The 17,118-nt window shown below is 36.9% G+C and overlaps 1 protein-coding gene across 2 annotated transcripts; it reads left to right on the forward strand.

The window, feature by feature from the left end:
* The first annotated feature begins 14,975 nt into the window (after positions 1-14,975).
* LOC117237012 (phosphatidylinositol-glycan biosynthesis class X protein-like) lies at positions 14,976-17,063 on the forward strand. 2 transcript variants are annotated; one of them, XM_033500528.1, is made up of 4 exons: positions 14,976-15,826; positions 16,277-16,403; positions 16,483-16,794; positions 16,887-17,063. In XM_033500528.1, the coding sequence occupies exons 1-4, from the start codon at positions 15,693-15,695 to the stop codon at positions 17,034-17,036; spliced, it is 723 nt and encodes a 240-aa protein (XP_033356419.1). In that variant the 5' UTR covers positions 14,976-15,692; the 3' UTR covers positions 17,037-17,063. The 2 variants fall into 2 exon arrangements, with proteins under 2 accessions (XP_033356419.1, XP_033356420.1); XM_033500529.1 differs by having other exon boundaries at positions 14,980-15,826; positions 16,498-16,794; positions 16,887-17,060.
* Positions 17,064-17,118: the final 55 nt, after the last annotated feature.

The raw sequence follows: 17,118 nt of genomic DNA on the forward strand, positions 1-17,118 counted from the left end.
CACACCGTAACAAGACTGCATATCAGAAATTTCTCTAAATGTATACGAAATTTTGTATTAAATATGGCAATATAAATGATAAACAACGTATAGTACTGTTACACTGCATACAATACTCACTGCGCGCACACAACACCACTACGCGCACTGCACACACAATAGACGCAAGTAGTACTCTAATTTAATATTTTCAGTTCCCTGAAAGTTTCTCAGCAACTGTCAGAATAATTCTGTCCTTCCAAAACTGTTCTAGCCTTCTGCCTCAAAATGGCGAAAACACGGAAATGCAGTGAGGGACAGTTCATCCAGAAAGAAATAGTTACGATATTTTTTTACGATACGTATTGGAATATTGTCATTGGAAAAGTGAAATTTCTGTTTACTAGATGGATTTCGGAAATATCTCTATCTTTTTTGTACATTCCTTCAAGCCTTAAATAATATCCAACAAAACAATAAAAACTGAAGACAATATCCTTATTAACAATATCAATATTCCAAATGGCTACAAGTTTAGCTGTTGTAGTACATAGTAGCAATAGTAAAGGAACCGTCATCGCCCAACCAGTCATCCGAAACATTGTTGCGCATATCAGCGATTCGCGCGCAAACTTATTTTTGCCTGAACTTACACATGGTAAAGATCAGGAAGGAACTTTGACCTATTTAATAGTAAATCAATTATTAATTTGTAATATTTAAACTATTACTTTATAACATTTAAGCCATTAATTTATAACAATTGAACTAATAATTTATAATAATTACCCTATCCATTTATAACAATTTATTATTAATCTAAACAATTCCTCTCAAATCTGAAACAATTACTCCATTAACTTTTAACAATTATACTATTAATTTGTAACAGTATGTTTCTAGTAATTAAAAATAATTTTACTCTTAATTTATAATAATTATACCATTAATCGGAAGGAATTCTATTATTCATGTAAATCAGTACCATCAATTAGTAGTAATTAAATTAATAATCTATTTTGTTTTATTTAATATTAACAAAATCTCTGGAGTCTTTGAAATCATATCTTATTTTTATTTAGTTTTATTTTTTAATTTTAAATACAGTATTTAGTTTTTCGTTTAACTATTTCATATAAAATCAGTGCCAATGTAAAGTGTAACTATTGAGCGTCTATGGATGGAATGTAATCCTTCATCTCTGCTCAAAACCAGGAAATCCAAGCGTATTCATAGAATTGGGCAAGCAAGTGCAATGTCATCAAAGGTAGCGAGATCTCATTATCCATCCATGCGTATTACAATTGGTAAGTCACATGATCAAGTTTCTTCGATGATAAGTTCAATGTTCAAATACGATTATATGGAGCATCCACATACTATATCTATTCTAATTACTAAATTTCAATACACACTACTTCTTTGCCATAAAATAATTTTACATTTTCTGCTTCCGGTGCTTAAAAACTCTACATAAATGGGAGCCGGGCGTAGTTACCTCCCCGTGGTAGATCCCAGTGATTGATATAGTTTTCCAATTAATGAAGTACTATTCTGAATATTAGAAAATTAATGTAATATTAATTTTAATATTTTTATTTGATTGATATTGGAAAATATATTAATATTTCCGAGTATCACTATTTGGAAAACGATATTAAGATAAAAATTACTTTAATATAGTCTAGTCTAGTCTAGTGTAGATCATCCAAAATTGTTTTGCTATTTCCTACAACGACTCGTATGCCCCTTTTGCACGACACGAAATTATATACAGGGTGGTTGGTAGCTGGTGGTACAAGCGGAAAGGGGGTGATTCTACGCGAAAAAAGAAGTCGAAAATATAGAATAAACATTTTTCGTTTGAGGCTTTGTTTTCGAGAAAATCAACTTTGAATTTTCGCTCGGTACGCGCGCGGTACGTTATAACGGATCTCACTGTAGATCGTTGTCTCGATGGAAAAATTAAAAAAAAAGAAAAAAAAATTTTTTTTTTATTTTTATTCTATATTTTCGACTTCTTTTTTCGTGGAGTCACCCCCTTTCCGCTTGTACCACCAGTTACCAACCACCCTGTATACAGTGTCAGTAGCTTCATTTTCTTTCTTTCGTTGTAAGTTAGACAAATGTGGCTTTGATACCGAATGATGCTAGTAGCGCTACAAAGTATTGTACGATGTTTATAAAGGTCGATGTAATCATTGTGTGAGATATAGATATTGCGTGATGTATGCTTTGTTTGAAATTTGGAAAGATTCGTGTAAGCGTAGCGTCAGAGATGAATGTTTTTGCAGATATATACGTTTTTTTCTATAACTTTCCGTACCTGCTTGTACCATCGGTCCGTACGACTCGCCACCACTTTGGAAGTTGGGCAACGAAACTAAAGTGCGAGGAGTCATGTAGTTGTCTCATTTCGTGCCGATAGCGTGGATCGCGTTGCATCAGGTTTGTAACGTATTCTAACCTATTGGTGGAGTGCTTTCAACGGCGTCGTTTCATTATTTTTTACTATCGCTTATATTTCGTTACTATTATTCTTTAATTAATACACTTTTATTTAACGATTCATTGAACATTAAGATAATGAAATTAAGTGGTTTTCTGAAATTTTTTGTTTTAATTTTTCTTCAGTCGTCTATTTACTAAATGATACTGTTACCGGCAGCTTCTATCGTAAGCTTTTGTAATAAAATTAGAGTTTAATTGTGTTTTCATTTAATTATTTTATATATCTATTTTAACCTCCAGTTATTTTATGTGCAGGTTATTGATCGGTAGCATTAATAATATAGAAGTAACCGAAATCTTAATATAATAGGACGATTAATGATCGATCTGATAAATTTTCATGGAAGTTTGGTGATATTTATTTTATTTTAACTGAAGCAGCTGTATATGAACAATTCTGTTATCTTTTTATTCGGGCATGGGTAACATTTGATATACAATTTGTATTTATTTTAAAATATATTCAATGCATATTTCATACTTCACTCCGAAAAGCTACATAAAAATACCATATCACACCATATATGATACCAAACACCCCTCAGGAAAAGCACACGGAAGGACCGCAGTGATAATAAGAAACGATATCAAACATCACTTAGACAGCCAAGTAAGAAAGGAATATACCGAAGCAACCATCGTTACAGTACAAACTAGCAGCAACCACTTCCAGTTGTCAGCAGTATATGTACCACCGCGACACAAAATGACAACACAAATGTGGGAAAAGTACTTTCAACACTTAGGTGACAAGTATATCGCAGCGGAAGACTACAATGCAAAGCACATGCTATGGGGATCAAGAATTACCACACCTCGAGGTAGAACCCTGGAAAAATACATTAGAAACAACAACCTCAATATATTATCCACAGGAAGACCGACATACTGGCCGACAGACCTGAGCACAATTCCTGACCTACTCGACTTTGCAGTTACAAAGGGACTAAACGCAAATAAACTAAAAATAGCACCCAGCCTCGAGCTTAGCTCCGATCATACACCCATAATAACTACATACAGAAACAAACCAATATTTTATAGCAATCCAGAGACATTATGCAACAAAACCAATAAATAGCAAACTTTTAAAGAAATAATCGAGAACAAAACCAACTGCAACATCCCAATGAAAACACCCGAATACATCGAACAGGTAGTAACAGCACTGACAGAAACTACCCAAGAAGCAGCATGGACAACCACTATACCTGAACCAACCAACAGACAAACAAAGATAATTCCACCAGACATACTTGAAAAAATTAGAGAAAAAAGAAAAGCGAAAGCAAAATGGCAAAAACATAGAACACGAGAAAACAAAAAATACCTAAACAAACTTGCAAAGGAAATAAAAAACAAAATAAAAGAGCACAATAGTAACGAATTCACAAAATTCATAGAGTCACTCTCTGCACACGAGAACTCCAACTACTCCCTATGGAAAGCCACGGAAAAAATAAAGAAACCAGTAAAACTAGTCCCAGCAATCAGAAAAACAGACAACACATGGGCAAGAAGCAACGAAGAGCAAGCTGAAGTATTTTCCAACCACCTTTACAAAACATTTACACCACATAATATCAACAACAGCAATCCCACATGCCATACGGACGAGGACGCGCAAACCACTAGTACCTCAACTGACAAACACTACACCATACCTAAAACAACAGCACAAAAAATTAGAAACATAATCGAGAAAACAAAAAATAATAAAGCACCAGGAATCATCTTGAAAAACCTTCCGCCAAAAGCGATAAGACTAACTACAATAACATTCAATGCAATACTAAGAATTCAATACTTTCCTAAACTATGGAAACTGGCACCTCATAATCATAATGCTACCTAAACCAGGCAAAGACCCACACCAAATTACATCTTACAGACCAATGTCACTACTTCCTATGTTTTCCAAAATACTGGAGAAAATAATATACGACCGCATAAAACCAATAATAGAGAAGGAAAAATTAATACCAGATCACCAATTTGGATTCAGAAACAGACACTCCACTATAGAGCAAATGCACAGGCTCATTTATGGACATAGAGAAAGCATTTGACAAAATAAACCACGAAAGCCTACTACAAACAATCAGGAAACAATTCCCGGAGCAAATATATCAATTAATAAAATCTTACTTAAGCAGCAGAACCTTCGTAATAAAAATCAAGGACACATACTTCGAAGTCAAAGACATCAAGGCAGGGGTTCCACAAGGAAGCGTCTTAGGACCAGTACTGTACACACTATACACAGCCAACATACCAACAACTACCAATAGCAAAATACTGACATTCGCGGACGGCACAGCTGTACTAGTCAGGCACACTAACCCAGAAAGTCACATTACTAAGAACATATCACAAAAATAGAAAAGGGGCTTCAAGTTAAACAAATTAAAGCAAACCCCGATAAATGCAACCACATTACATTCACACTGCGAAAACAGATACCACCAAACATTATACTGAACGGCACGCACATACCGCAAACAAGGCAAGTCAAATACCTAGGACTCCACTTAGATACACAATTCACATGGAAACAGCATATTAAATCAATAATAGACAAAATACAGATAGCAAGGAGACAAATGCATTGGTTAACAAATCGAAAATCCAAACTAAGCATAGAAAACAAACTAAAAATATACAAAACCAATCTGGTTTGGATCATAAAACCAATCTGGACGTACGGAATACCACTTTAGGGAACAGCAGCAATGAGCCATATAAGCAAAATAGAAATCCAAGCTAAAATTCTTAGAACAATAGTAAACGCCCCATGGTACGTTAGAAACGAGGACATACGCAGGAAAATACAAAGAAAGAATAGGAACACACCCAAACCGGCTAGCTGTGGAAACGATCAACACCTCAAACATGGATAGAAGACTGAAAAGGAAACACCCAGCAGACCTCACAAAGGACACGACCTAACAAACACGAAGATGGTATCCCGCTGGGGGTAGCCACCCACATGATAAGCAAACAGCTAGAAAATTCTACCTAATGTCCAAACTGAACAAATTGTGAATGTAAACAACTAAATAAAAAAAAAAATTTCATAATAGATAATTTCTTAATTATTTCTTAATTATTTCTTAATTATTGGAATACTAAGATGAAAGTGAAGGCGATTAAATAAATCATTGTTCTATTTCGAATATCATTCTCTTGTTTCAAACGAATTTTTACCGAATTATCTTGTTGTTTTAATGTAATCGGCAATATAGAAGTCTTGATAATTGAATGATAGCTTCGTGTAGACAGAGTTTGAAACATAGAAATCTTAATAACAATAGCTTTAATTTATTTCAATAGGTATTGCAACATTCACTTATCGAATTCAAATTGTTTTGCTACATTATGTGAATTCCTACAGTTAACGTCATATGCTAGCAACTTTGTAACTTATATTTTTTTCATAGAGGTGGTGCCCAGTTAGACTCAAATATTTCAAAGCTAGGTCTCTCTCTCTCATATAGCATTGTTTAAGTATATTTAATTCTGAACTTTTGAATTCTTGCAAATATTCTCGAATATTTATAACATGCGACTATAGTGTATTAGTGAAGTGTATATTTCATATTTTAATAACGCACATTCACAGTATAATTCTTGCAAATGATTGCATTGCATTCGCGCTATTCATAAGCATTTATTCAATATCGAGAAATATCTTATAATTTTCAACTAATATCTTTCATATTTATTCCAATCCCTTAATAATAATTAGGTGTAAGAAAAGATAGCAGTATCTTCTAAATAAACGTTCGATAGAGAAAAGAAGAAAAATATGGAAACAATATTTCGCTTCTTTTCCACTCTCCTTCCGCCATTAAACAATTTTATTTTCAGATAATATTTGTAATCGCGCACAATGCGGCTTGTAGAATCAGTGTTTGCTTCGCAACCGGTTTTTTCAATATTTTCAAGTCGCGATAGTTCTGGTTAAATTCAATCAAATAATCACACGCGAAAGTAATAAAATTTCATCAAGCAAATTTGTACGCGATATAAGAGTTCTTGTTCGCCAATTATAATTCAAGCGGTCGCGGTAATGTAGCCTTTTTTCTTCCTTTTTTTATATATACATATTTTTTAACATTCGCTTTCGGTATAGAGTCAGTGCATCTCTCAAGAGGATAAAGTTTCTTCAGAAGCTCAAGAATATAAGTAGCTTTATATATTGTATTTCAATTTGTTCAATTTTTTGTATTTTGTTTGAATTCTTGTTAATTATAAAATAAAGATGAATGATAATTTAAAAAGCTATAAATGTTTTTTAATTAAAATAAAGTGTTAAAGTGTTAACATTCAATTATTATAAAACTCTCTGACACGCATCAAAAATCACTGAATTCTCAATTTTTTTGATTTCGAACTTTTATATTAGTTTCAATTTACATTTATTAGAATGTATTAGAATTTCAGCTTTATTATTATTAAAGTTCCAAGTTTGTTATTATGTATTAACGATATTAACGATATTTTATGTTTTGTTATAGACATATCGCAGTTTCAACTTCTTCGTCTTCTTCGAGAATGATCTAACGATGACTTGAAAGCCAAGAACATAAGTAACTTTACATATCGTACTTCAATTATGCCCATTGTGTATACTTTGCTTTGAATATTATCGATTAAGAAGCACAACTCGATTGAAAATTTAGAAAGTGGAGGTCCTCTAAGGATATTCTTCTATTAAAATAACAAAAGTGTTAAAGTCTTAATATTGAAATATAAAACGAATATTCTAACATATTTCAGAAATCGTTAAATTCTTAATTCCTAGATTTTTTAATTATTATATTAGAGTTTTAGTTTTTATACTTATTAAAATTTATTAGAATTTCAACCTTTATTATTACTAAAGTTACAAATTTAATAAATTTCCATTTTTCATTATCTGCAATTTTTCAAATAATCAACAATCACTCATCGTGTTTTGTTTCGTAACAGATTTTTCATAACCTCTATTTTCACCATTGGATTTTCAACGGTTCCTGTTTGATGTTAGCCTTCCTGATGATATTCGACTGAGATAGTACAGCATTGATGGTAACGTTCTCTGTTTCCATTAGGTTCCATGTGACCATTAGGTCAGTCGCGTGCATTTCTGTTCCTTCGGTCATTCAATCATGTCGTAGGATGAAAGGTCCGAATCGGTACGGGTGACTGGTTATATTATGTACAACTTTTTACGAGCATAATAACCACGAGTACTTTTTATGTCTGTGAGTAGTAACATTTCTTTTTCAAATCTTTATTTATCAGTTCAGGATAGGCCTTCTTGCGCATTGCGATTATAATTATTAGTTTTTTAATTGTTAGTTTAAACATATATATTTGAGAATATATTCACGGTACTTATAAATATGTATATTAGTATTCAGTATAAATATTTGTAAAGGCAAATAGTTCCGTCCCGTGGTTTGCTACACAAAGCGGACTCTATCCATCGAGCAAGATGGTTGCCAGATGTCTAAACATCTTCATTGCATACCTTCTACAAGCTTAAGAACCCTTCATAAATCTTAGCATTTCTCTAGTTAAGGTCCTCCAAACCGAACGAATATCTTTTAGTTGTAAAATTCCTTAAATTTATTATCCAGCAACTTTCTCTTGGAGGCGGCTAGCATCCTTCCTCACCCACTAACCTGGTAGATCAACCAATTAACAGCGGCGTCCATTCCCCTCACTTTCCTAACGAAAACTTGCCCTTAACGAACCGGTTATCTCGTGCCCTTAGACCTACCCATCACCAGTTTTTCTCCGCACCATCATCGTCACAGAAATTTCAGTTGCTCTACGTTTTTTGACTAATCACCATCTTAACTTATATTGCGTACTCTGCTCATCCGCTATCTTAACTTATTGTCTATCAGTCGATATCCTAATTATTATCTATAAACTTATATTCTACGAGAAGAGATTGTTGGAATATGTTATTACATAGGTTTGGGTTTTGATATTTAATTTAGTCGCACAGATTTGTTTTGTATGCTCTGCATTTCACCACCTTGTACAGCCATTTACAACACACCGGATACTCAGATAAAAAAAAACGTGGCGGACGGGGAAAAACAGAAGAGAATCGCAAGCAGTTACACCAACTCTGGATGTAGAAACTAGTGATCATACCAACATAACATTTATCTCAACAGAATAAAGTGTATATTGTAACCTGTTAATGCAGTGGTATAATCTATTTAACCACCTCTATTATCCTAAACGAAATAGGGGATCGATCACTTCGTGGCGCCGATTATATAATCGTAACGGGAATTTATGACTTTCGTTGGCGCGCTTACTCGAGATCGCGTCTCTCCGTGAGCGGTCGAAGGTTTTGGTCCTTCGAACCGGATTACGTGTCAAATGAAAAGTGTATACACCAGTGATATCATACAGTGCCACGTGAATCCATCATAACCAACAACTTTACTACTACAGCAAAGTCCATCAGGGACCGTCACTTTCGAAGAGGTATAACCCGTTGGTAGAGGAACGCAACCACGCAGCTTCCCGCCGCAGCTGGATAACTATCAGCGTAGCAAGTTCTGGCAACGACAAAATCTCGCAACAACAAGGTAAACTCTTTAAGTGTTTCGTCAATTCCTATTCTTTCCACAAGACCAACCACCGTCAACTGAATGCCGACTGCGTCAAAAATCAACTCTCTGCGACGAAATCGCGATAAACATCTCGAAAACATCCAGATCATAAAAGAAGACATCGACGATTATCAACAGTCCAATAATCATGACGTTGGTCTTTTGAAATCATATCAAGCTCGATTTGAGGAAGGGTAGAAACTGTCCCTACTCGTCCAATAAGAATTAGATGACCTCGTCGAAGAGAGCAACACTCAGGAACGCGAAGCGTTAGTAAATTACATTTCCCTGGAAGGTCGACTAAGGAATCTCATGGAGATCTCACCCCGCCTCCGCGCCGCCGCCGCATCCCACCCCACGAAGATCCCGGGCCGACGGTCATAACGTCGGGTTCCTCCGACCCTCTCCGAGACCCCCCGGTTCGCGTGTCCCCTTCGCCGTGAGCGTTTCTGGGAGCTTGGCGGCCCACCCCCGGACGGCCACGGTTGCTCGATGGCGACGCAGCGGGGCCCGCTTTACAACCCGCGGCTGCGCTGGTACTGGAGTATCGCTCCCCTACGTATCGCACCGTAAACGATTTTTTGGTTCGTTTTTCTATCCATAATACTTCGTAAGGAATCGCCTAGGTCGTCAACAAGGGTTTCCATCCTGGTGCCACTCACTCTTTCGCACCCTACCCCGGTCCAAGTCTGGTGCAGCCCACGGGGAACCCCACAAGAAGATGAGGTGAGTGGTCTTAGCAGATACGGGCCCACCAACTTCTCCGAGGTTCTCCGCACCGGATCGGCAAACTGGCGGAGGCCAGAGGCGTCGACCAGCCACTACCCGGCTATAGGAGAATATCAGATTCATCGGGGTTTCCCAGGGCGTGGTCCTACGGCCTGAGAACCCGTCGCCGCCTCGTGCTCCCCATCCAAAAAAAAAAAATAACTAAAAAATCTCCAACTGCCTTGAGGCACTTAATAAATACGGTCAAACAAAATCTCCATTCATTGAATAATTTAAGAGAGTCCTATACCAATACAAACGCCATGTTTATCAGCCTTATCCTTTCGAAATTACCACCAAATATCATTAAACAGTGGGATCTCACATTACCTAACAAGGAAGTGCCTCAGTACACTCAACTACTGAATTTCCTTGAGAGACTGGCACTCAGCTCCATATCGGCCTCCATGGTCACGGCGACAAGAGGACAGGCTCTGTCAACATGTCCGACCTGCCGAGAACCATACACCATTTGGAAATGTGACAGTTTCAAGGCCAAACCTTTTGTCGAGCGCCTTAAGGACGTTGAAAGGACATCCCTATGCATCAATTGCCTGAGGAAAGAGCACTCAGTGCGAGATTGTCACGCCAGATCATGTCGTACGTGCTGAGAATGGCATCACACGATGCTGCATAAGACCAAACACCACTAGAAGTCTCATTCTGTCACATCTCCTCTCCGTCAAGCAGTCGATCCGCGACACCCTCTTCGCAACCCTACTCATCACCTACTCGTCATCGCAAATCTACAACAAACCACGGATCGGGGACACCACGAACGAATTCGTCTCCAAGCCCATCCTCTAGCCATCGACAAACACACAGTGACGCCGACAATCGACGATTCCAATGACGATCGAATATATTAATCCATTAGCATCCGTCTCATTACACAACGATTTGGTAGTCACGGCTCAGATCAGCATTTTGTACGATAAACAACAACCAATCCGTTGTCGAGGGCTGCTCAACATCAGATCTAGCATGAACTTCATAACCAAAAAACTGGCAAAATCACTCGGGATAAGGTAAAGGAAATTTCGGTCCCAATTGGAGCCCCGACACCTTAACGACGATTTCTAAGCGCTACATTGACAGTACTTACGAACGCACATTGACGTTCTCCATTATCCCGACCATATCGACCTCAATCCCAACTCAACTCATCGATCGCTCGACACATGACATATCCAGGAATCTTCGATTAGCCGATCCACGATTCCGCTTACCAGCCCCGATCGATGTCTTATTGAGCTCGGGATCAACACTTGCGTCGAGGTGTGCCAGACAAATCAATTTAACGCAGCCAGACAAGCCCGAACTGCGTCTGCAAAAAGCGCGATTCGGATGACTCATCGGAAGGAGCCCAATTTTCCAAACCGCGACAAACACATTTCACGCATCCACGACGGCTTTACAAGCGGACCTCGCGCGATTTGGGGAAATCGACGAAGGACCGCCGATTAAACATATTTCAGACCAGAGAAGGATGATACACCATCGCTCTCCCATTCAACGACCAGCTTCAGTCGCTTGTTTCTCCAAAACGCTTGCGATGAAACGACACGCCTCTCTCAACCACCGATTTCAACGCGACAAGCACTTCGAATCAGAATATCGAGCGGTATTACAAGAATACCTAGAGTTGGGACATATGACGAGGGTCATCACCAACCACTCCAACGATAACAGATACTATCTACCACATTACGGCGTGATGAAGGCATCGAGATAAACCACCAAACTCTGTCGTGTCCGACAGGTCGGCAACAAGCACCACCGGAGTTTCTCTAAATGATACGCTTTATACAGGGCTCAAGTTACTGGAAGACTTGTTTTACATACTCCTTAGATTCCGCTCTCATCAACACTTCACATTGAAAAGATGTATCGGCAATTCCTTGTGCGACCAGAAGACCGAAAATATTAAAAAATCTTATGGTGCAGCACGGGTGGGGAAACCGAAACGTACCAACTCAACACCGTAACGTTCGGTTTATCCGTAGCCCCGTGTCTAGCCATTCGGTGCCTCGAGCAACTGGCAGGGGACAAGGGACATCGGTTACCGCGCGCAGCGCAGGTCCTGCAGCGGTCCTGCATTTCTACGTCGACGATGCCCCCACCGGAGCTGAGACGAAGAACGAAGCCCTTACACTGAGAACAGAACGGCGAGAGTTAATTCGCCGAGTTACTTAAACTAGCTGGTTTAAACATACGGAAATGGGCATCAAACGACAAGGAACTGTTACAAAGTTTCTCCGAAGAGGAGACAAACGACCAACATCTGGTCGATTCGCAAACTTTAAAAACGCTTGATGTATTTTGGAATTCCTCTGTCGATTCCATCCTTTACTCAGTCGAGATCAGACCCACCAATTCTAGGACCCGCTCGGATTACTCGCGCCGGTGATCGTTCGGGCCAAAATACTGCTCCAACGAGTTTGGTCATTGAAGGTCGATTGGGATGAGTCACTTCCGGTAGATTTACATTCAGAGTGGGAGCTCCGCCCCCGGCGGCTTAAACCCAAAAATTGTAATATACACGAAAAATGTAAAGCGCCGACACATAATACAGCATGGTTACATCGTACCGCCGCGTATCGGTACCTTTGCCTAACATATCATTACAAAAATTCACCGTTTATTGTGAATATGTATCTAAAACTGTATCTTGGGCTAAATAAACAAATAAGGAAAAAAAAGATTCAGAGTGGGGCAGGTACTATGCCCAGTTACTACTACTAAACAACATCAAGACCCAACGCAAAGTAATAATTGAGTCCGCAACGGAGATCGAAATACACGGCTTCTGTGACGCCAGCGAAAAGGCTTACGGAGCCTGCGTTTATCTCCGAACCATTAACCCTGACGGGCTCGTCTGGACACAGTTTCTAACAGCGAAATCAAAGGTAGCTCCGCTCAAATCCCAGACCATTCCTCGGCTCGAGCTGAGCGGAACACTGCTTCTCACGTCCCTGATCTTGGGAATACAGCAAGCCCTATTGAACAATCTTACTCGAACCGTTTATTGGGCGGATTCTACCATCGTGCTCCATTGGATAAACACCTCGCCTCACACGCTCAAAACATTTGTCGCCAACCGAGTATCCGAGATTAAAACGAAGACCAGTATCCGCGATTGGCACCATGTTCCCACTAACGACAACCCCGCGAATCGAATATCACGAGGTCAAACGCCCGTAGAGTTACTGCGCCCGACCATTTGGCAGCACGGTCCTGAATGGCTTTAACAGTCGAAAGACATGGACACTAACACCGCAAATTGAAATACCGGAACAGAAAAGGGCGATCTGTCTGTCCGTGACTCCCGCCGACCATAGTTTGTTGCAAAGATACTCATCTTGGCCTAAACCAATACCGTTCGCTGCCTTCGATGGAAACAGAAACAAAACCGAGCGTCACCCTTAACTATGGACGAATTAAAGATAGCACACAACAAAATTATAAAATTATTACAAAACAGTCATTTCTCCGAAGAAATTGGCACCCTCCGTAAGGATCGAGACGCGGCGGTAAAAGGAAAACTCACGCGACTCAATTCATTTATAATCATTCATAATCATTCATTTATAAGGAAGGGATATTGCGAGTTAGGGACCGACTCAGTCACTTGCCGATGCCCTTCGCCCAGAGACATCCAATCATATTGTCTAAGTCAGCCGTAACGGCTCTAATAATCGAACACGAACATAAAATCAACCTACATTCCGGAACACAGGCTGCGTTGTACGCAGTAAGACAATGGTGCTGGCCCATTGACGGCCGAAGTTAAGACTGGCATACTGGGAGTCTTGGTCCTTTTTCAATTAATGCTACTTTTTTTGTAATATTAAACTTTCAATGATTTATGAAATTAATAAAGTAGAACTAGAAATAATCTGAAATAATGTAATACAATATAAAATCAAAGAATGTTAAATACAAATTAGAAAAACTAATCATCTTCTTAGATCAGGATTTTCGGATTTAACCCTTTCTGTGCCCATTGTCAGGATCTCATTCATGTGCTCAGATGCTACTTGAATGGCAGAAAGATATTGAGCACGATGACCATAATTAATTCAAAAATTTCTCAGCGACTGACAATAGTGCACGACGTATTTTCCACATTGTGTGTGTGTCTGCGTGTGGTTAGACAGTGGTATTGCGCCGTTTTTTTCATTAGCTACAACTCAAAATATTAAAAATGTTCAGACATATATTAATTTAATTTATATATCAATATAATCACAATTTGTGACAATATCACAGTTAAGCGTAACCACGCTGTTAATATTGCTATCAATTAAAGTTATAATTCCAAGTTTACTTGCATTTATTTTAACAATATAATTTCTTTAGACGTCTTTCATCACGTTTTACGCAATGGTCAACTAGCCTTCGTCAGTCGATTTCAGGAAAATGGTACGTAATTTAGAGTGTGCATATTGTATGTTAAGCTCGGATGTTGGAGGCGTCCTGGGACATCCTTTCTGGTGCTTTGTGCCCGAGTATTTGTGTGAGAATCGTGGAGTAGGTGCATTGGTGTACTTGTTTTGCCTACTTAGTAGAGTATAAATAAGAACGGAATATTCTAGAACTATATAACTCCATTCAAACCATTGTAGCTGTCAATATCAATTGAGAATTAAGATCTTAAACCTAAGGAAGATTCTTCAGTGATCTGAAAAACTTCTAAAAACGATTTTGATGAGCAGATTGAGGTGTTCATTACAAGAGAACGAATGTGCGAGATTGCGAGCCCGTAGGACACGCGAAATTAGTAAAGATCGTCAGAGGGTGAAACGTGGCCCTGTGACCTAATTTAAGAAGTACACCGCACCAACTTCAAATTAAAGAAGCTTCCTGCTTTCCGAAAAAGAAAACTAGTTACCAATATTATCAATGATGACATCTTGTTATATTCATACTTTGCTATTTGTTACTTTATCACATTGCACATACATTTCAATTATTCTATTTTGTTATCAACATAATTCTTTTTGTAAATAGTGTTGCGTGGCCTTTCTAATATATTGGGGAATTCGGCACATGAAGTGCTGAAGCGCTTTGTTTGCATAACAACTTCAAAGAATTCGAAAAAACTAATTCGATGTTTAAATGAAGAAATACACAACAAATTAACTTGAACAACAATTTATATTTAAAACTAATAGATTGAATACTTTATTAAAGATTTGCACCATTATGAAATTTACTTAAACTCTCAGCTCAGCGTGACGGTTCTAACGATTCTACATTTTGGGCCGCAGAGTAACCATCGCTGCCTTGGCAATGTTCCTTCCCATGGTAACGAAAGTAAATACGAAATTTGAAAGTGATCACAGTTATTACTGATAAATTATTTTGACATTTAGTCAATAAATTTGTTAAATAACTTTAGTTCGTTTGCCTTGACTACGCTACTGTACAGTTAAATTTGCAGCGCTAGAATGTATCCTATTATCATACAAGATATTCACGCTAGAGGGAGCCACATGCCTACGCCAGTTCGCAAGTTAGAGACGAGAATTTAAAGTGTTAAAACGTGTCAAGCACATAAAGTTTGATCAAAATCTGTTGTGAAGTTCGGTTTAGTGTTAAAGTGTGAAACAAGTAATTTAAGTTTCTCGTTATAATAAATAAAGTATTTATTGTGTTATAAGAGTTATTGAATCATTAGAATTAACTGTCGAGAGCCCCATAAATGAGCCACATAAATGACAAACCAGGGATACCTATTCAGCTTTCATGAAAGTACAGAAAAAAATGCATAATTAAAACGATGTAATTATAGACATTTAAAAAATGATATCAAGTTTCGTTAAACAATCTTTTGTACAAATTTGTTTATTTTACATACTTATTTTGAAAATTGTAATAAGTTGTGATAAATTAGATGCTCGTGTTTCATTAAAAGTGCAAGGAACGGGATTTCATAGGTTAGACCATGGTATCACAATAAAGCAAAAAAAAGTCTATTATCCAATCTAAACGGGTGAAATTTGATTGTACGTTGATAATTTTATTCAAAAAGCAAATTATGTATCATTATGTACTATTCATAAGATAAAAACATAGATAATTTCTGTAAGTTTTTTTACATAATAGAAACCATTATTTTTTATCACGTACAAATGTAGAAATTAAGAATTTCAATCCTAATTGTTCTACTATAGCTTGCTCCATATATACTGTTATTTTATTTAATAATAATTATATGTATGATATATGTATGTTTATATAATATGAATCAAATGTCCCATTTATTAAATATATATATATATATCTATCTTGGTAAAATGCTTGGATAACACAGACTGAAATAATAAAGATTTATCAAAATCATTAAAACATTTTGTTTTATTTTTCACGAAAAATTCTATTTACAGAGATTTAATATATCAAGTACATATCGATCAATTTATAGAAGAATGTTACGTAGCCATTTATTTACAACTTCCATCTGCTTTATATGCTAATGTTAATGAATTGACTAATTTAAGAAGACTTGGAATTGTAAGTTGATAGAAATACAATTAAAGTATATAATATATATATATATGAAATTATCTTAATTCACATATATACAAATCAGATTTCACAATTTCAGAGTACAGCATGTGTTAATGGAGAGGTTGACATCGAGTTATTTGCTGAGGAAGCACAGACACAAGCTGTAACCATTTGCTCGAATTTGAGTCGTGCAGAATGTGCTTTAAAAGTTCCAATACATCAACGTTATCAACATGCCAACGATAGTAATAAATACATGAACATTACTTTACCAAACCCAACGCTATTATTAGGTTGTAAAAAAAGAATTAAGGATTATAGAGTTTCTAAACTTGATTTGTGTTCTCCATGTGTAGAGATTGTACCTAAATGGAGAGAGATTCCATATATCATGGTAAAAAATAAACTTTGTTACTTAAGTAATACAATTATTTTATCTTTATCTTTATAAATAGAAATGTTTTACTTTTTGCATCCATTTTGCAGGATAAGGAAAACGTATGGACAATACCAGTTGGTGAAACAACTATGTTACTTGTAGTAACTTCTATCACATTTTCATTAACTATTTTATGTACACTATGTCTTATACAAACAATTTGGAAATCTATGTCAGAACATATTAAAACTCAGTAACATGTTTTAAATAAACTTGTTTGCTTAATATAATCATTAATCATCATTATATATATATATATATATATATAGTATTATTATA

This window comes from Bombus vosnesenskii, unplaced genomic scaffold (genome assembly GCF_011952255.1).
Source record: "Bombus vosnesenskii isolate JDL3184/JDL3185 unplaced genomic scaffold, Bvos_JDL3184-5_v1.1 scf7180000013353, whole genome shotgun sequence".
NCBI classification, from domain to species: domain Eukaryota; kingdom Metazoa; phylum Arthropoda; class Insecta; order Hymenoptera; family Apidae; genus Bombus; species Bombus vosnesenskii.

What these genes read in the sequence shown, in the direction of transcription:
- LOC117237012 (XM_033500528.1), top strand. Translation starts at nt 15,693, where the DNA reads ATGATATCAAGTTTCGTTAAACAATCTTTTGTACAAATTTGTTTATTT. An exon ending in CAAGGAACGGGATTTCATAG is followed by an intron (nt 15,827 to 16,276) that starts GTTAGACCATGG and finishes TTCTATTTACAG; the next exon opens with AGATTTAATATATCAAGTAC. An exon ending in ATTTAAGAAGACTTGGAATT is followed by an intron (nt 16,404 to 16,482) that starts GTAAGTTGATAG and finishes TATACAAATCAG; the next exon opens with ATTTCACAATTTCAGAGTAC.